This window comes from Pristis pectinata, chromosome 19 (assembly GCF_009764475.1).
Source record: "Pristis pectinata isolate sPriPec2 chromosome 19, sPriPec2.1.pri, whole genome shotgun sequence".
Classification (NCBI taxonomy): domain Eukaryota; kingdom Metazoa; phylum Chordata; class Chondrichthyes; order Rhinopristiformes; family Pristidae; genus Pristis; species Pristis pectinata.
In genome coordinates this window covers 32,184,644-32,206,411 of record NC_067423.1, presented here as the reverse complement: position 1 = coordinate 32,206,411, position 21,768 = coordinate 32,184,644, and the positions used below count along the sequence as shown (strand labels likewise).

The window sequence follows — 21,768 nt, the reverse complement described above, 5'->3', positions numbered from 1 at the left end:
CTGAATTATGAAACATGAACTTCAGCATGTGCTGCTAATCAAAAACTTGTTTCTGTTGAACTTCTTGGATTTATCACAGGCTTCATCCCAAAATAATTTGAATTACAACTGCAACAAGCAAATGTTGCACAGCCCAATTCAAATTTCCTCAGATTTAATTTTAGCGCCAAATACAATTTCTACATGTTATTTGCATTGCTCAAGATAAATATTTGTAAAATCAATAGCAGTTTCTGTGCACTGACATGACACTCTGCACCAAGTTACAATATGTTTTCAGCAGGGAAGTCAGCCATTCCGCCTATCAGGTCCTACACACAAGAGTGATCCAGCTAGTTCTACACACCCTGCAAATTCCTTCTATTCAGATACTTATCTAACTCTTCAAATATTACAATTGAATCCACCTCCACAACTTCCTGGCCCAAACTTTATTTCAGAATCAGATTTATTATCACTGACTAATATGATGTGAGATTTGTTGTTTTGTGGCAGCAGTACAGTGCAAAGACATAAAAATTACTATAAATTACAAAATAAATAAATAGCGCAAGAAAAAGAACAACGAGGTAGTATTCATGGGTTCATAGACTGTTCAGAAATCTGATGGCGAAGGGGAAGAAGCTGTTCCTAAATCATTGAGTGTGGGTCTTCAGGCTCCAGTACCTCCTCCCTATTGGTAATAACAAGAAGAGGGCACGTCCTGGATGGTGAGGGTCTTTATGATGCATGCTGGCTTCTTGAGAGGCACCACTTCTTGAAAATGTCCTTGACGGTGGGGAGGGTTGTGTCTGTGATGGAGCTGGCTGAGTCTACAACCCTCTGCAGCCTCTGGTGATCCTGTGCTTTGGAGCCTCCGTACCAGGCTGTGATGCAACCAGTCAGAATGCTCTCCACTGTCCATCTATGGAAATTTTCAAGAGTCTTTGGTGACATACCAAATCTCCTCAAACTCCTAAGTAGAGCCACTTGCGTGCCTTCTTCATGATTGCATCAATGTGTTGGCCCAGGATAGATCTTCTGAGATGTTGACACCCAGGAACATCAGAGCAAGTGGGAATTATTCCTTGTGTCATTTTTGTACATCATCTTTATTCTAAGTTCCCCGGTTCTTGACCTATCTGCTGAGAACAGTTTCTGTCTATCTACAGTCTATATCTATAAGTAGCCCCACCTGATTCTCTCACAACCTCCTCTGTTCCAAGGAAAACAGCTTCAGCTCCTTCAGTCTATTTAAGTTGCAGATTTCCTCATCCCCGGAAACATTAGAGAAAATTCCTTCACATCCTCCCTGAAGTATCTACATTTTTTTAGCATCTGGAAGTAGACAATTCTTCAGTTCTAGCCAACCACTGTTTTATTCATAGATTATAAGAACACAAAATGTTGGAAGTGCTCAGTACTCAGGCAGCATCTGTGAACAGAGAAAATGAGTTAATGCTCCAGATCTGATCAAAGGTCATTGGCTCAAAATGTGAATTCTGATTCTTTCCCTTTAGATACTGCCTGACAGGCCGTTTCCAGGACTTTCAGTTGTTTATATTTCAGATTGAGAACTTCTACAGTTTTCTGCTTCTCTTTTACCAAAGATTGATCGTTATTTCCTTGTTCTTGCTGTCTGAAGCTATTTGTAAAGCAGAGCATCCCATATGCTTTAAAACCATATCCTCAACCTGCCCTGCCATTTTCAATGAATTTATGTGTATTGCTCAAATCACTGTTCTGTACCTTTTATAGAATTATGCCCTCCATGTTAGTTATTTTTCCTATTTCTTCCTGCCAAAATGCAACACTTCACATTTCTCAGCAATAAATTTCATCTCCCACCGATTCACCCACTCAGCTTTTACCTATCATCCAGACAAAAACTCTACTCACAGATTACTTGTGTAAACTGCAAATCTGGACAACATGCCCTATATACCAAAGTTCAATTCACTAATACATAATAAGAAAAACAGTTCACCTAGTACTGACTTGCAGGGAACTCTCACTTTCAGCAATCTAGCTGCATTCTTGTTCTTTGCAGCTCTGTGCAGTTTACATGTTGTCCCTATAACTTTGTAGGTTTTGTCCAGGTGCTCCTATTTTCTCCTGCATCCCAAAGAAGTGTGGGTTGGTAGGTTAATTGGCCACTGAAAATTGCCCCTCGAGTTATAGAATTGGGAGTTGGAAATACAGTGGCATGCAAAAGTTTGGGCACCCTGGTCAAAATTTCTCTTACTGTGAATAGCTAAGCGAGTAAAAGATGACCTGATTTCCAAAAGGCATAAAGATGACACATTTCTTTAATATTTTAAGCAAGATTACTTTGTTATTTCCATCTTTTACAGTTTTAAAAGAACAAAAAAGGAAAAGGGCCTGAAGCAAATGTTTGGGCACCCTGCACGGTCAGTACTTAGTAACACCCCCTTTGGCAAAGTATCACAGCTTGTCAACGCTTTCTGCAGCCAGCTAAGAGTCTTTCAATTCTTGTTTGGGGGATTTTCACCCATTCTTCCTTGCAAAAGGCTTCTAGTTCTGAGAGATTCTTGGACCGTCTTGCATGCACTGCTCTTTTGAGGTCTAGCCACAGATTTTCGATGATGTTTAGGCTGGGGGACTGTGAGGGCCATGGCAAAACCTTCAGCTTGTGCCTATTGAGGTAATCCATTGCGGATTTTGAGGTGTGTTTAGGATCGTTATCCTGTTGTAGAAGCCATCCTCTTTTCATCTTCAGCTTTTTACAGACGGTGTGATGTTTGCTTCCAGAATTTGCTGGTATTTAATTGAATTCATTCTTCCCTCTACCAGTGAAATGTTCCCCGTGCCACTGGCTGCAACACAAGCCCAAAGCATGATCGATCCACCCCCGTGCTTAACAGTTGGAGAGGTGTTCTTTTCATGAAATTCTGCACCCTTTTTTCTCCAAACATACCTTTGCTCATTGTGGCCAAGAAGTTCTATTTTAACTTCATCAGTCCACAGGACTTGTTTCCAGAATGCATCGGGCTTGTTTAGATGTTCCTTTGCAAACTTCTGACGCTGAATTTTGTGGTGAGGACGCAGGAAAGGTTTTCTTCTGATGACTCTTCCATGAAGGTCCTACTGTGCGGCGACACCTGCACAAATATAACAGTGCACCACCACTCCAGAGTCTGCTAAATCTTCCTGAAGGTCTTTTGCAGTCAAACGGGGATTTTGATTTGCCTTTCTAGCAATCCTACGAGCAGTTCTCTTGGAAAGTTTTCTTGGTCTTCCAGACCTCAACTTGACCTCCACCGCTCCTGTTAACTGCCATTTCTTAATTACATTACGAACTGAAGAAACTGCTACCTGAAAATGCTTTGCTATCTTCTTATAGCCTTCTCCTGCTTTGTGGCATCATTTATTTTAATTTTCAGAGTGCTAAGCAGCTGCTTAGAGAAGCCCGTGGCTGATGATTGTTGGGTCAAGGTTTGAGGAGTCAGGGTACTTATAAAGCTTTGAAATTTGCATCACCTGGCCTTTCCTAAGGATGACTGTGAACAAGCCATAGCCCTAACAAGCTAATGAAGGTCTGAGACCTTGGTAAAAGTTATCTGAGAGCTCAAATCTCTTGGGATGCCCACAATTTTGCATGGTGCTCCTTTCCTTTTTTCACTCTAAAATTGTACAAAACAAAAATAATACACTAATCTTGCTAAGAATGTTTCATCTTTAACTTTATGACTTTTGGAGATCAGTTCATCTTCTACTCACTTAACTATTCACACTAACAGAAATTTTGACCAGGGGTGCCCAAACTTTTGCATGCCACTGTATGGGAAGAATAAGAAGTGGGTTGGACTAAATGGGTGAAAGGTGGTCAGTGTGAACTCAGAGGGCTGAAAGGTCAATTTTCATACTGTGACTGTATAATACACTTCCCTGCAGTCTGAGAAGTAACCTTTCACTCCTACATCTCCTATTACTTCCATCAGCTTTCCATCAATGCTGTTACAGCCCCTTTTATTGAAAAGCCTGTTATGTCAGAATTTATCAAAAGCCTTGGAAATATGGATACACCACATTGCCTTGAACAAATCCATGCTACAGTCTCTTATCAATCCATCCTTGCTCAAATAATTGTTCATTCTATCCCGATCGTTTTTTCTGAAACATTCCTCATCACCAAAATTAAGTCGACTAGTCTGCAGTTACTGAATTTAAGACTGACATTCTTGTCTGAACATTTATTTTCACCCATATTTCCCTCAACAATCTTGGATACATCCTATCTGTTGGAGGCAATTTATCCACTTTAAATGCAACAAACCTTCCTTGTACTTGATCAGTTTTTATTCCATCCAGAATTGCAACTACATCTTTTTGCTGAGGTTCCAGCAGCCATATGTTTACTGCCCTTCTGTTCTAATGATCTCTTTAACTATTCCTTTTCACCTCACCACTGATCTTTCCTTAATCAACTTGTGTCAGCAGCATCTATCAAATGCTCTTTTTAGTCTTCCGGAAAGCTCTTGCATTAATGTGCCTACCCATCTCGGTCGCGGGAATGTACTTACACTGCAGCTAGAACAAGGTTCCAATAAAACTCAAACATGTGAGGAATGGCAACTCATCTTTCCAAATGCAGTTTGTACCCTCAACATTGGAGCATTCTTATCTAAAATCAGTAAACTCAATGAAGAAACACAGGGAGTGTAGGCCAGCCAGCCCAGTTCCACCGTCCATTGAGTATGGCTGAAGGATGTCTGTAAGAGAAGAAGAGATTTACTTCTAAATCCTGACAAGCCAGGAGTTTTTCTAATGCACCGTAAAACACTACACAGTTTAACAATTGCTACTCTTAAGCACTGTGCGGACTCCTTTCCATTGTTGTTGCTTTCAACACTGTATTCAAATGTGATATCCAAAACCCTTGGTTTGACTGCTCTGCCTGCCAAAAACGTTGGTTTCTACTAGGCAAAACTTGTTCAGTGCCACATAAAAGCTTTATGTTGCTCATTCTGAAGCACATCCAGGCTGCTTGACCAATGCACAGACCTGGAAAAGGAAGACTCTGCTGCTGAAATAACTATCAGCAATAGGCAGCAAGGAGATAATAGCAAATCCTCTATTCATGGCATAAGTTTTAAGAGAATTACTGCTGGTGTTAGCCCAGAGGCTTAGTTTGTGTTAGGATCCAAGTGTTTTGTTGATCACAAGGGATGGGACGAGGATGAGATTAAAACATTCAGCCGAGATGGAGGGGGCTACATGGACAGAGTACAAGCCCGTGGAGAGAAGGATCAATTTGCAATACAATTATTTCTAATGTAATTAGCATTTTTCAAGAATAAATTTACCAACTTGTTTTAATAATTAAAACATAAAATAATTAATTAGGCACAGAATATTTCAAAAGGAATAACAAGGTACTGGTTGGATCAAAAAACCAAACTGTTAAAGAAGCTCCAGTACTGAAAAGGACTTTAAAAACTTAGGACAAATCTTGTACTTAATACATTTTTATCCCATCCAGAATCACTGTCAAACAAAAATTATCATCCCCTGCACTTTAAACTAGAAAACCATTCCTGGGCAGTTGTTTCTATTCAGAATGATACTGAACAAGGACAATGATAACCTGAAGAATCTGTGCCTTCATATGAAACCAAAACAATCATCTGGATCTGGTTATATGTGGTTGAAATAAAACCTAGGACCACGAAGAGGAGCAGTGGTCAAATGGCTCATCCTAAATCTGCTGATCCCAAGTACAAACAGAAAGTGCTGGGATCAGACAGCATTTATGAAAAGAGAAACAGATTTACATTTCAGGTGAAAACCCTTCATCAGAACTGGGAGAGTGAGAAAGCAAACCAAGGGAATATCAATGACAGGGTGGGTTCTTTGGTGATAAGCAGTTGAAGAAACCACTTGGTTGATGGATTAATGAAGGCAGCTGGAGATCTGAAACAAATAGACATGTAAAAGCTGCAAAGTGCATGCCAGAGCTCGAGGAAATGTCTGTCAGATCAGAGAGCATCAGGTGAAAAAAAAGCAGTATTACAGATGGATAATCAACAGCAGAACTGGCTTTCACCCAGATGGGGAATTCTAGACTAGGAGCATAGGCTAAAATTATAAAACAAGGCCTTCAACAAGCAAAGATAGCAAACACTTGTAGGTAGTATTTCAGTAGCTCAAGGCACTACTGAAACAAGATGATGCTAGTTTAATCATTAACCAATAATACCAGAGAAAAGGTAGCCACGTGGAGTTTGGTCACAGATCAACCATAACATCAGTGAAGAGCAGATAATGCTTCAAGGACTAAACTGTGTATTCCTGTTCCTTTGATAAGAGATTCTAACCCACTGTTTGGGAAGAACTGGAGTGAAATAAATGACTAAAAATTGCTCTCTTTAATTACAAATGAGACTTTATAGTAAAGAGGAATCCTGAATGGGTTTGAGAATTACCCATTAACTATGAAATCAGAATATTTTGGATGAGATTGCTGAACAGAGCATGAATTTCCAAAGGCATCATACCAAGGTTGCTGCACAACCGAAATAAACATTTCCTCTCCGTGCACACATGGCCTGATCTCCTGAGAATTTCCAGCACCATTTTTACTTCATATCATTTGATACATTAAAAATGAACAACTGCTTTAATTCAGTTATGATTATGAATACACAATGCCATTGACAAGCCAGGTATTAGCAGAATGTTTCCAAAATAAATAATGAAAATGTTTTCAGTAGACAGCTGAATGAAGATGTGCTAAGGGTATCAAAGAGCGCCCTATAATATTCTGTATACACGACATTTACCACAAAACACCAAACATTTATGGAAACTAGATTCCTGGAATAAAATAGTAAATAGTATGCATTGTATTTGAGTACCCCATCACTGCAAGTCACTAACTGCAAGTCAAAACCGACATTACACTGTACAAGGGTCTGCAAGGGTCAAGCCAACATAATACAAAACGAAACTGCAGAATTGTTTCTTTGAGCAGAACACATACTTGCCACAGTAATTTCAATTGATAACCAGTTTGCATCGGTCATTGATAACTGAAGGCTTCAGGAGGCAACATTTGGATTTCCCTAGTTAATCACACTCTCCCACATATCAATAGATAAAAGGTAGTTGCACCTTCCCAAAGTTGAACATGAAAATATTGAATTAACCTAATTCTAGCATGATTGAAAACTACGCTACAAACCAGTTATCATAGCAGCAAGAGAAATGTGCGCTGTGGTATGAGACATCAGGTGTGTAATTTTCAAATGGAAAATTTCACCATAAGGTACGTTGTGCTTGCTCTGTGATTGATAGATTGAGATATTTCGGAAATCAAGAGATGCAAGATCAGGGTGGAAAATGATGCTCAAAGGATCAGTCATGATCTTAAGAACGGCGGAAAAGGGACAAGTCGCTGAAAGGCCTATTCCTGCTTCTATTTCTTACATTCTTTGTTTCACCAACACTCTTATAAATTAATGCATGACTACAGCACACATTCTATTTGCAATACAGGACCTGAACAGTTTATCAACTGACCCAGCTGTTTTATTCACTGAACCAGAATAGTCACATTTTCAATAACTAATCACCAAAAATGTCCAATCAAGTCTCACTTCAATTTTACATATTCTAAATGAGACTAGCAATAAAATAGAGAAACAAAGGACTGCAGATGCTGGAATCTGGACGAAAGACACGATGATGCTGGAGGAACTCAGCAGGCCAGGCAGCATCCACGGAAAAAAAGCAGGTGGTCAATGCTTCGGGTCAGAACCCTTCTTCAGGACAGCAATAAAAATATATTCAGAAGCAAACTATCCACATCTAAAAAAAGAAATGTAGGGTTTCAACCCCAATCGTCGACAATTGCTTTCCTCCTACAGATGCTGCTTGCCCTGCTGAGTTCTTCCAAGCAGATTGTTTGTTTCTAAAAAAAAGTGTCAAGTCACATCTGTGGAGAAAATTGTCCAATATAAACAAAGAAGTCACTAAATGTTTCTGCTATTTTGCAGAATGAAACAAATACACATGACAGAGTAACCTTGAATATTTCAGAAAATGGTCCTGACATGTGCATGATTCCTCTTCCAAAAACAGTCATTCAAGAAAAAAACTGATGAATTCACCAATTTATTCCATTCGCTTCAAATATCTTCTTTGATTAACAGTATGCAAATAATCTGATTAATGGACTAAGGCAGCCTGGGAAAGGAAGACATCATTAACTAGATTCTCCAAGTTGCAAGATTACAACTCAAAGTACAAATATATTTGGAGCTCCATGGTGGAGATCAGTTCCACGCAGAAACAATCAAATAGTTAACTCAAGAGATGAATCTTTGCTACTTCTGGAGATGAGAAGTTTATATAAAAAAATACAGTTGCACACTTTGCATTCAAGCAGCTCATTTTGCAGTGGATGATACTTTAAACTGAACACTGACTGCAGTTTCCTATTAAATTGTTAGATCTTTCTAAAATTAAGTATTAGACAAGTAAAGGCACGCTGTTCCAAATGAGACACAAAGTCTGCCTATGGAATGGTTGGCAATACCAAACCCTAAACAAGAACACCAAAGAAGCCTCAAGATGCATTCCGACTGCATAACTTGAAAGATCGCAAGCACATAAATCTTCTAAAATGGGCCAAAATGCACCTAATGCAATTAAAACATTCCAAGGAATTTGACAAAAATGTTAATGAATGGAATCTGATCCCAAGCCATGAAAGGAGATACAAGAAGTGACCAAAAACTTGGTTAAAGGGTCAGATTAAGCAGCATCAAAGGCACTGAGGGGCTAGGGAGGGTCACACAGATAAATGAAAAACTTAGACAGGAGGAGTCCAGAACTGGAGGACCATGGACATTGAGGAAACCAACGTAGGTCAGCAAGTACAGAGGTGACAGACAAGTGTGACCTAGTGCAAGTCAAGACATATGCAGCAGAGTTTTGGATAAACTTAATTTAATGAAGAGCAAAGCTTGGCCAGGAATGTTCTGGAATTGGGAGGGAGTGTGGCAGTAATTTTCCAGTAGATAATCTGAAGCTTGAGCAAAGATGAATTAGGGTCAAGGTTACGTTACAAAGGTGGAGATAAACAATTGAAATAATAATCAATTTTTTGTTTATATTGAATTTCTTGAAGTCAACAAGAGAAACAACTTGCACAACCATTAGGAATATTTGAAATTGTACCATAGAAATGAAGGATGGTTTGCTCTGCAGACAAGGCAAAAACATTCCGCACATCAACATAAATCTCGTTGTAAATATATTCCACACAAGGGCATTCAGATCATTGTGTCAGTGCTCGTTAATAAAGAAACCACCAAACTTCACTCCACCATCCCATACTGGGTCCAGAGTCAGCTCTTGGAGTGGTCCATCACAAAATACAACAACTAATTTTGCAGACAGAATAAAATACGTATGCCAGCATCTTTGCAATGCACATCTTAGAACATGGTCCCATAGAAGATACATTAGACCTAGTCAAAAACAATCACTTTCACAAAAAATTAAGTTAGGCAGTTTGGTTATGTTTGTCAGTAGCCAAGGAGAGAGAATTTTCAGTTAGAGAACAGAATGTGTGTGGGATTCAAAGACAATGGCTTCAGTCAGACCAATATTTTATCAGTGGAAACTTGTACACATGCAGTACCAGATTTGGACAAAGAACAAGCACATCCGACGCTGAGGTAGATGGCAAGAGCTGGAGAATGTCATGTAAGGTAGAGCTCCATGTCACCAGAAAACACACAATCAATAGCGTGTCTTCACATGATGTCATCAATAGACAACATCTTATTTTCTCTCTACAAAAAAAATACTTCATTGTGCACAAATCATATCCAACATTTTCTGAGGGTGGGGTGGGGGAGTTGATATCATGTGATTAACAGAAAGATAAACAACATTAATACAGCAGGAACCTGCAGAAAGCCTTGTTTATACATTAAACAACCTTGATTTTTTAAAAATTTCATACCCACATCTGACAAGCAATTAGCATTGACGTAACAGAACAGCTGAACAGCCATTAATAATATTTGAAATCAAACCACAGAAAATGGTTTGTTCGCTATGAGATGAGGCAAAATTATTCAGCACATAAACATAAAACTCATGGAAAATAATTTACACACAAGGCTGATCAGTCTATTGCGCCTTTTATAAAACAGCTAACTAGCCCAACCCAGACGTTCAATGCTGGATTCGTTGCTTTGCCTGTCTCAGCTCTTCAAGTACATATTCAAGTACTGTTTAAATGTGATGAGGATTTCTACTTCTGCCATCTTTAAGGCGGTGAGTTCTAAAACCCTACAATCGGCTAGATGCATTTTTCACCTTCCCCAATCCTTCAGCCAATGACTTGAAATCTAAACCTCCTTGCTCTCTCCCCCCCCCCCCCCACCCCCCACCCCACCCTTTTATTCCAAGCCCCTCAAATGTTGCACACTCGTCTGTCCCATAAAAACAACCCTGGGTCACTCAACCTTTGCTCATTGCTAAAAATTTCCAATCTGCCGGAATATTTAGAATGCACACAGTAATTGCTGAAACGATACGTATGTGAACGGCAAGCGATCGAATTTGGTTGGCAATGCAAAAGGCTATTTGCAGAAATACGGATAACCTGTCCACACGGCCTTACCTTACAGCCACCCGCACGGAGGAGTCATCCTGACCAGGCGCCGCCATTGCACCGACTCGGTTCAGAGAACAAGCCTCTTAAAATAAAACCTGGGGCGAGGGGATGAGAGCCACTCAAAGCGCTGCCTTTCTCCCTGCGGATGGGAGGCTCTGCCAGGAGCCCATCCGATGAGGAGCCGGGCAAGGTTGAGGCTGCGCTGATCGAAGCGGCGTCCTTCTCATCCCCGCACTGGAAAGGGAGCGGGAGGTGAAGGAGTGGCCACCGGTCACTCAGCCGGCGCCGTTCACACGGCGGCTCCTCCCACCCCCGCGACAGCGCCGCCGCTTCAGCCTGGCCTTCGATCCGCAATGCGCCGCCCAAGCCGAGCCGCACAAGTGGGCGGCGAACCGGCCGACTCGGCGCCCCGCCCCCGCCACTCACGATTGGTCGCCCGGGCCCCGGCCCAGCCCCGCCCCGCCCCGGCTCCTGTGTCAGGGCACGGCGACATCGCCGGCCGGCCAGCTGCCACCCTCCTGCCGCGGCCGGCGGTGGGCAGGATTGAAAACAGGAATCCCCGCGGCCGAAGCGCCTTTACTGTTGAACTGGGCCGGTGGGGAAAGGAAACCAACCTGAAGAAAAGGGAGGGACAGAAAGGGCCCGCCTTGGCTTGATGGACAGCGGTTTGTCCAATCAGAGAGTTCACCGCTTCGTGACGTCTCCGAGAGGGGCGGGCGGGGATGAATGGAGCACCTGGCAGGTGGTGGTGTCGCGCGGCCGTCTGGGATCGTTGCTGACGTTCCATTGACATTGGCTGCCACCTGACTTGACAGGTGCAGTCGCAGGGGGCAAGGCTGGGCCGATGCAAGGAGACACCGCCGAGCTCTCAATCGGTGCATGGGAGAGTGCCTGTCCGGAATGCACGGATGGATCCAGCAGGTTCTATTTAAAGTTATAAACTACAATAAGCAATAAAAGTCGAGTTTATTGTCACATTCACAAGAAAAACAAATCATACACAATTCGAACAAAATAAAACAAAGTCCAGTTTAGTGCAGTGATCAAAGTGGTCATAGTGTTGCGAAACCGCAGTGATTAGGGTTTTGCCAGTTGGTTCAAGAGCCGAATTGTTGAAGTGAAGTAGCTGTTCTTGAACCCGGTGGTGTGGGACTCAAGGCTTCTGTACCTCCTGTCTGATAGCAGCTGTGAAAAGATAGCATGGCACAGATGGTGGGGATCAAATTGGAGCAGATCCAGGTCATTTCTGAGGCAGGACTTGATCCACCCCAGAGCCAACCTCTCATCGCACTTCATTACGGTTTATGTAAGCCTTAACAGACAGTGGTTAATGAGGCAGGTCACCAGACTCTTTTGAATGCATCTCATTCAGGTGAAGTAGCGGAGAAGGCTGAAGGAGGAAATACAATGGATGTTGTCCATATGGATTTTAAATTAAATGTTTAAAATGGTGTTATACAGTATAAACAGTTGTTTGACAAAAATGAGGTTCATAAAATAGTGGGGGCAGTGCAGGTTGATCACAGATTGATTTTTAAAAATGAGCTGTGATAAACTATAGTTTTTTTCCCCCCCAGATTGGAGGAAGATAGTTAACGGTGTTCCCCAATGGTCAGTGCTAACCACTGTGAAATTACTTAGATATTAGATGGTGAGTAAAATTTGTCAATGATACCAATGGACAACAACGTAGACAAGCAGAATGACCACAGAAGAGACAAATGGAATTTAATACAGAGGTTGGTGAGATTTTGGCAGAGGAGCTGGGGAGAGACAATGTCAACTTAATGGTAGAGTTCTAACAAAATGTCAGAAGGAGATTTGAGAGTTTATTGGTGCTGATTTTTGAAGAATTAAGGACATATTAAAATATTAATTATCAAAACACATGACATCTTGAGTTTCATTGAGGACAAATGCAGTGAAGTTATGCTGAACTCAGGTAAAACACTGGTTCAGCCCAATTATATTATCGTAGTACTGGTCACCACATTTTATTAAGGATATGAAGGCCCATGAGAGGAAATGTAGTGGAATGGGTTCAGGAATGAGAGATTTTAACAATAATGTTCAGTCAGAGAATCTGAGGGAAAGTTAGGCAACTTGTACAAGAGTTTGACAGGTTTACATAAGGAAAACTGTGCAAAGAAAAACTGTTCTGATTAGTTAATCAAAGAGCAACACAAATTTAAGATTTCAGGCAGGAGAAACAGGGAGAAGCGAAGGTGTAGTTTAAAGCAAAAGTGGGGACATGCATTCTATGCACAAGATGATGCAAGGTATGGCAGTGGAGCATTCAATGAAACTTGAGAGCCACCTCCACATATCAGCTTAGGTAACCAAAATCTGCTCAGAGGTTTAAAGGACCTTTGTAAAAAGAGGCAGAGAATACTGAGATTTCAACTTCCATCTTAGTCCCATGTAGTATCTACTTCTTATTTTGTACACCGTAAAGTGTTGGTTAAAATTGTGTTCCTTTAAAACCTACCTAGTTTGTCATCTTCAGTGTGATCCACTGGCCTAAAAACATCTCAGCTGCTGGGCATCAGAGATTCTCCACAAGTTACATCTCACAGCAATTTAAATTTGAAATACATACCTGAGATTATGGACAGCAAGAACCGTTGCACAGCTACGACTGCAAAAATCCAGACCCAATATGAAAGTACATCGCTCTGGTAGCTTGAATTGGGTATTTCAAGAGCCCTTGCTGAGTTGCTGCACCATTTTTGTGGTTGTACACTATTTTTTTTTTAAAGTGATGTCTTCCTGTTTCTGATCCACCAGGTGCCTGTGTGCACGTTGGTAGTGCAAGGCATGGAGAATACTAATCAATCTCAGTCATTACACTTCCAATCCTTAACTGAGAGTGCTGCCCTGCTGACGATGCCGTCTTTGATACGAGTCCTCATCAATATCTGCATTAGGAATTGCATCCACTGAACTCCGAGTTCACCTGGTGTCCAGGTCATTGTTTATGCTTCAAAATCCTTTATCTAGTCATAAGTTTGTGACGCTCTACACAAATTAGTCATGTTTCAAGGTTATTGAGGATTACTTCAAAAGTATGTCACCAACTAAGGATATCCTGAGATCATGAATGGCATGCATAAATTCAAGTCCCTTTATTACTTTTTTTTAAACTTCGTAAGTCTCAGTATGTCCTTTTAAAGTAATAATTACAGAAATGAAAGTTCATGGTGATTCAGACATTTTTAATGTGTGTAACAATAAAACTATTTTCCAAAATACAATATACATGGTGCATTTACATACAGATTAAATAAATTGCAATTGATAGTCAAAACAGAATTTCACATTCATTTTGAGGTAATTTTTAAATTCATTTCAGAAAATGCAACTCACTTCCTGCAGTGTTTGGACTGCTCAAAATACTCCTCTTGAAGTCGCTTTCAAGCCAAGCTCTCTTCAGATTACTTAATTCAAACAGTACAAAATCAAAGTATTTTAGATATAACACAATTTGGCCTTGCATAAAAGAGTGTGACAACTAAAATGCATTTTACTGCACTTTGATACTATGTTCATGTGTGTCTATCCAATTCTCCTCTCAGCTCCAACACATTTAAAAGATATTGGCAAATACTGACTGGCAGGAGCAGAATATACATTTGTAATCGAGTGTGTTCTGTGTATCATTTCATTTATTTGCATTCAAGACAGACTACACCTGCCAACAACAGATTTGCCTTGATCGAATGTGATTACATTGCCATAGCCTTTTTAATAGCAATTGAAAAATGTAAATTTTAAGGGCATTTTTGCAAAATTTCCATTTTGCTAGTCAACTGTACCAGAATTACCAACTCAACAAATAATGACCTGCAAATCTTGCAATTTATTGTTAATATTTTAAAGTTTCAATATAAAATGTCATTCATTTTTAATTACAAATCTTTCAAAACACAAATGAAGTAACTGTGTTCATTCCCACACACATGCTCTTTTTCTGTCACATCCTGGTCCAGCCATATGAATATTGTTATTGAAACTACTCTACATAACATTTTCACAGAAATGCATGATATTACTCAAAGTTTACATGCATCATGCAAAGGACACATTTTAGAACACGAAGCTGAAGGGCTGAGTTTCAGTAGTATGGACTGGTTAGAAGAGCATGATACTTTTTTAAAAAAAAGTATTTAATGGCATGCAAGCACATGCAGATTAACAACTTATCATGAAAGACAACAGTTCAAGAATACAAACAGTTTGTTTTTAAATTTACACAAAACAGTAAGGAATGATGACGGGCCCTTTGTATTTTAATACAATTAAAAAAGTTACTTCAAACTCAATAAGTTTCTGTTAAATCTCAAGCTAATAAGGAGAACACTCAAGAGTACTGGCAGCCATTTAGTTTGCTGGTTCAAATACTGGCTTCAGTTGTTTGAAGTCTAATATTCCCCATTGCAAAATTTCCATACATTCCATGTTTTTGCATCAGTAGAATTTCATATATAGAGAGAAGTGCGATGGATACAGGGCCAGCTCTGCATCAAAGAAGCACACCCCCAGTTGGCCAATCAACAATTACAAAATCCATAGACTAAACCCTCCTGGTGGGAAAGGAACAAATGGAACTTAAAAAAATTTGGTGTTTTATAATTTAAAATAGTAAACTATATAAAACTAGGCATCTTAGCACAAGTGTAAAGAATGCCAAGTACATTGAGCAAAAAAATTCCTTTCATAAGAGATGAGCCTCTGCATGAGTGAGTTCTAATAAATGGATAAAAACATTTGAAAAGAAAAAAGTAAATCCAGATATAAAAATAGAAAATGCTGCAGGGAGACAAACAACAAATGTTTCAGGCAATGACCTTTCACCTGCTATGATGGAAATCAATAGATCTTAAGAATTAAAGCTGTTTCTCTCACCACAGATGCTGCCCAATCTGCTGAGTATTTCCAGCATTTTCTGTTTTTATTTCAGATTTCTAGCATCTGCTGTTTTTTTGCTTTAAAAGCTGACCCAGGTTTTTATTTGAAGCCACAGTATTAAGCTTTTCATTGGAAAAATGCAGATATAATTAATGCAACAGATAATCCATTTGTTGAAGCAAAATATGCATATTTTGCATTAATGTGCACTGTAGTAATTAAAGTAAACAGAAAACTATACCAAGTCAATCTTACCTTAAAAACAAAATGGAGCAGTTTTAAATTCTGTGAACTACGAAATGTGTGTAAGCATAAGTTCATAACTAAGATCTCCAAAACAAGAGGAAGCCATGCTTAGTAATGTATACTGCTTTAGCAGCAGCAAATGGGGAAGTAATAGTTTCAAGAGTCAGCATGCCTGGCATGCTAAATCTTACACCAGAGATTCAGTCATATTGCACTGAAATCAAATCATATGTTGATACAAGAATTCCTGTCCCTTTCCTCAAAACAATGAATCCTGGGATGCAGAACAAAATACTATTTGCGCTTATTGCAAAGGAACTTCCTGGGCAGAGTGGTAAAAAAAAAGATAATGGTGTGGTATCATCCATATCAAAAATCTAGCCTGGTCACTTCTACCACGTGATACCTGATACTAAGTGAACAGAAAATAAGGCTCATAAAATTAAGAGCATTCAACTGCATTTATCGAATGTGGACCAATTTCCTAGAACACATAAATTCTAGTTTCCTCTTAACTTCAATATTTTCTTTTAAATAATGCTGTCAAATTTATTATGAAAAGCTAATATTTCAATAATGTAAACTTTCCAAAGGTTAACATATCAGTATTCTAATGGAATGAGAGATTATACGTCCAAAAGTTAAACCTTATTTTACTGAAAGGAGTTAATGATTCTAAATAAATAAGAAAATCTTGTTTTAATTTTGTTTGCATCATGCAATTCTTTTGCAGCTCTTCTTGTCATATTATCACATTCATTGTCTGTGTTATCATTCTTCAGTTCCAGTAGTTCTAAGCACAGAGTCTTCTCCCAAAATCTTGCACAGTTCATTCAATCTCTGTTGCATCTGAGGGACTCCAGCCAGTTGAGACTCAAGTCTCTGCTTTTCCTCAGCCAGTGAGAGTCGAGTGGCAGTATCTAATTGTTCAAATCGCCAACCACCCTCCCCGTCAAACTGCAATAGATGTGTGTGGTATTTCCTGAAAAATATAATCAAATCAATCTTACGTGATCTCCTTCCATTTTGTAGATACTGAAGCTTCTGGATTAAATTGCTGTTGCTGTTTTACAACATGTTAATTTTGGGTTTCTGCATCTTTTTCTTTCATCTCACATTAGTAATTCTACAACATCTACTTGCATTGCTCAAGCACTTAAACATTCTGGAAGAAATCTGATCAAGTATCAAGGAAGAAGTAATAAATATATTAACCACGTTGAAATTCTGTAGTTCCATTCACTGGAAAAAAATTGCATCATCTGTGGAAACCAAAAGGCACAAGGAACATTTAAAAATATTGTAAGGAGTGTTGCATAGTAGTCAGATGACTAGAGCAAAAATAGTAGACAAAAGGGATAAATAAAAATGAAAGCAACTGCAGATACTGGAAATCTGAAACAAAAACAGATGATGAAAACACTCAGCAAATCATCTGGGGAAAGACAAATAGTCAACAATTTGGGTCTGTGACTCTCCATCAGAATTGGGAAAGGGATACAAACTTGTTTTCAGCGGGAGAGAAAGTAGGGGACAAATGTGTACAACATTTGGGCGGCACGGTAGCGTAGCGGTTAGTGCGACGCTATTACAGCGCCAGCGATCGGGGTTCAATTCCCATTGCTGTCTGTAAGGAGTTTGTACGTTCTCCCGTGTCTGCGTGGGTTTCCTCCCACATTTCAAAGACGTACGGGTAGGTTAATTTGGGTTTAAAATGGGCAGCACGGACTCGTTGGGCCAGAAGGGCCTGTTACCATGCTGTAAATAAAATTTTTAAAAAAATTAAGTGGAATATCTGTGATAGGATTAGTCAAAATGATTGTCAGTAGTTATCAGCGCATTAAGCTCCTTGGTCTGTGCAATGAGCTTTAAATGGCAAGGTGGTAGCACATGCCCAGCAGGCTAGACTTGTATGATTAAGAAAAACTGAGCCAACATGATTTGGAAACAGAAAGTGGAAAATGCTGGGGAAAAAAAACAGGCTGGTCAGGCAGCAGAAGTGGTAAATTAATGCTACTGGGTTGGCAAAATGCAAGTAACAGAGTCTCTTAGAATGAGATGACAGCAGATCCAGTTTTCTTTCCAATCCATGTAACTGCTTTGGACGTTGGCACAAAAGGAGTGGTGTTGAATCAAATTTCTGATTCTGATGAACCATGACAAAGATGCAGAATAACAATTAGAATTACAAAATGTGTGAAAATTCCTTAGAAAAAGCAAATTCTAGTTTCCTCTTAATATCCACAGTAACGTCTATTGTCTTTGAATGAAATTAACTATTATCTAGAATCTGGAGCAGTCTGTGGAAGAGAAAGCAGAATGTTGCATCAGTGGCGAGACTTGCACATGATGCATGGAATTGAAATATGTATTTTTAAATAGACAAATTAAATTTAAGCATGGACATCAAAACAAATGTACGTTGAACATTATATTTACAGTATTTACTTTGAGCAATTCAGTAGATCTCAAATGATCCAGCTGCATCAAATCAATGATGGCACATGGCAGCATTTTTGTATTATAGTTTTCAAGACATGAACACGGAACATTAAACTTCTGTAAAATGCTAGGAACAAATTAGGATTCTCATTGCTGTGCGTAACTATTCCAAGAAACAGATATTTATCCAGGCCTGAAAGTGTGAAATAATGCATCAAGATGAATTTAATTCCTTTCTTCTTTAGTGTACTATAGTAGAGGAGAATCTAGAATTCAGCTAAAAAATTTTGCAGTAACAAAATAATTCTGAACTTGCATGAAACTGGATAGTAAGCATTCTCATGAGAACATTTGTAATGCTAAAGTACTCACCAGAGAGATGGCCTATGAGTAATAGAAAGCAATGAGATCCCCGAATTCTTTGCAGTCTGAAATATCTTGCCCTCGACATCAATACTCACAGCACTTGTGCATTCATCTAGCAATGCATATTTTGGTCTAAATGAAATTAAATAAATTTATTAAACTTCAAGACTGGTATATTTACAACAACATATTTTTCTCTTGTAACAATTTATCCAGATCGTATATTAAATTAGAACAAATTGTATAAAATATTAATTTAATGATGTTAAAGATTCAAAACCATAAATTTTATTACAGTCAGTGATTCAAGGAAAGCAAGAAAGGGATATTAAGTTATAAATAATTCCTTCATAACATATAGACTGAGAAACAATTTTTGTAAATGGCAGGACAATTTTCATTCTTTGATATGAAACAGATGTTTCATTTGATTCTGAGGTAATCACATTATCCTGCTCGACTTATCTAAGTACTAGCTCGACTTCCGTTTAATGGGAACATTTCCATTCTACTCATTAGATAAAATATACAACACAGAAACAGGTTGTTAGGCCTAAATGGTATTTATTGTCATCCTTACTCCCTTCCCACATCCTGCATTTAACCCAGTCAGCTTCTATTCCATTTTCCTTTGAGAATTTGTCAATTTTTCATTTCATAATAACTTCACTGCTCTTTCTTTTCCCCTTGCTTTTTCTTTATATCATCTTTCATTTACTCTATCCAGAGAAGCTAAAATCAAATAAAATATGAATGTGGTCACCATCAATTCACCACAAGTATATAGTCACCAAATCTGTTTGTCAGAAATCTGATGAACAGCATTCAATAACAATCTAAGTAAATTATCAAAGCTGCATAAATGTCACATTTGAAATTTTACGTGATTTTTATGAGTGACGAACCTGTGGAATTCTCTATCACTGAAGGCAGTTGAGGCCAAATCATTAAATATATTCCAGAAGGAGTTATATATAATACTAAAGGCTAAAGAGATAAGGGATATGTAAAGAAAGGAGAAAAAGGGTAATGAATTTGTTTAGTAAGCCATGGTCATATTGAACGGCAGAGCGAGGTTAAAGGGCTGACTAGTCTACTCCTCCCGTTCTATGAAATAAAATTAAGAAAATACAATACAGCCTTTGGAAGGCTGAAAACTGAGTTGCAAGCAGGCTATATGAAAATATTAAAAATAACAAATCCCTCATTGAGATAGGGATGAGATTCCTCCAATAATCTCCCTCCAACAAAGTAGTGGATAAACTAAACAGAGGCCTATTGAGGGTATATTTGCATTGTCATTGATCATCTCCAAAGGCAACAGCTTGATCACCTGACTTGGAATTGGATTGTGCAGTATTGACAGATATAATTGTAATACTTAATCTGGTAGCTAGTTCCCCAATCAATCTTGAAATGTTTCACGAATCAAGCACATTACAATGGTAGTGCAATGTCACTTGGAAGATCCAAGGAAAGCAAGTGGTGGCCATCATCCTGAAACATTCCTATGTGTTGCAGATGTATGGTGGCATACTTGGTTTTCTACTTCTACATTATAAATTAAAAAAAAAATTCAAAATTCAACTGTTTAATCAAACTAATGTAGCTAAACTAAAATAAGGGACTACCAATAAAACTAACAGTTTGATGTGATGAATGGATAGGACCCATGTGTAATCAAGAAATCTCTCGAGGCAGATCTCCTCAAAAATATTTCCCTGCAATGTGAATCAGCAAGACCATGCAGGTAATTTCACTTTAACACAGAAAATAAAATTCAGGGACTTTTAAAATATAGATGTACAGTAAAAGAGCACCACTAGCCTCTTTAATCCACTATAACTATTTAACAGGACAGCTGGGGCTGACATCACGGAGGACACCAAGCTAATGCAGCTGGAAGTGGGGCTATGGAAGGCAGGCACCAAACATCTGGCCTCTGGAGTGGGACTGGTAACGAGTTGGATCCCAGCCGTGTTGCTCCAGAAATGAAGCTGACAGCTAGCAGGGCATTGGTCCTCTGGACAACAACTTGCAGGAAGGTGCATGCCAGCATCTTGATGGAAGAATAATGCTCACAATGACACAGGTCAATGCCTCTCACTGTTTTTTTTCCTGCATTAAAAATATAACAATTCCCTGCCTCTCTTTTGCTTGGCAGGGACCTCATAATTAATGCCATGTCATGTAAAAACACAAGTGTTTTGAAAATGTTGATCAAATGCTTTTTAAAAATACACATTTTAAATGGCTAGTGCGACCTCTGCTGGTGCAAAATGGCCACTGTGCAAACTGACTGGACCAACTTGCCAAATCATTTTGCCATTTAAGTTCAGATAATATCTTTTTCCACAGTCAGGTGGCCCCTAAAATTCTGCATAGAATCTGTTGCGACCCCCCACCACCTCCCACAGTATTTACATTGATAGGACTTCTGTAGATTTTAATCTTCTTTCTCCAAAGGCTCTCTCCACTATGGTTAGAACTTTTGCCAACAGGTCGTCAGATAACAATTCTTCTTGTGGTTTCCCAAACAACATTGTGGGCCGAAGGGCCTGTTCTGTGCTGTACTGTTCTATGTTCTATAAGTTATTGGCAATAATAAACTGACTATTTAAAATAAAAATATATTCAGATTTTTCATTCAACAAGTTACCAATAACCAGACTGCTCCTACCATGAGCAGAATAACAGAATAGACAACTCCAGCTGAACACCAATTGACCAAACAATACGTGAGCTGACAGACTGCACGGCTCACTGACATACAATTCATGCCTACTCTGAAGTGATTGTACATCCCACCCATTCCTCACCTCCTGAAGATGTACTTGCATCAACAAAACCATGTCTTAAGGTGCCATTGACCCAATCACTTGCTCCTCAAGGAGGATAATTGTCCCTATCAACAGAAATGCTTTTCCTCTTCCCCATCTTAACTCACTGAGATATCTTTATTGAGGGAGTAGGATGAAAATTAACAATTCATATCACAACCAGCTAATAGAATCTCAGAGCCTTGAAAGATTTTGCTGCTCAAGCCCATGCTGTCTGTGTAAGAGACAAGTAGTCAATCCCATTTACCCTGCTCTTTTCCCATCTTCCTGAAATTATTTCTCCTTCAATAATCTATCCAGTTCTCTTTTAGAAGTAATAAGTGAATCTAC

At 39.1% G+C, this 21,768-nt stretch overlaps 2 protein-coding genes across 4 annotated transcripts in view; both read right to left on the bottom strand.

Annotated features, from left to right (window-relative positions):
* Positions 1–11,019, bottom strand: part of kif21a (kinesin family member 21A) — a 113,840-nt gene extending 102,821 nt beyond the window's left edge. For all 3 annotated transcript variants that reach the window (XM_052033602.1, XM_052033604.1, XM_052033603.1), the window contains exon 1: positions 10,643–11,019. In XM_052033602.1, the coding sequence (XP_051889562.1) occupies positions 10,643–10,689 (47 nt within the window). In that variant the 5' untranslated portion in view covers positions 10,690–11,019. The remainder of the gene's footprint in view (positions 1–10,642) is intronic.
* A 2,811-nt stretch (positions 11,020–13,830) lies between these two features.
* LOC127580531 (ATP-binding cassette sub-family D member 2-like) overlaps positions 13,831–21,768 on the bottom strand; it is a 44,589-nt gene continuing 36,651 nt past the window's right edge. The window contains exons 9-10 of the mRNA XM_052034121.1: positions 18,605–18,730; positions 13,831–16,772 (exon numbers count right to left, since the gene is read on the bottom strand). Coding sequence (XP_051890081.1) covers positions 16,562–16,772; positions 18,605–18,730 — 337 coding nt within the window. The 3' untranslated portion in view covers positions 13,831–16,561. The remainder of the gene's footprint in view (positions 16,773–18,604; positions 18,731–21,768) is intronic.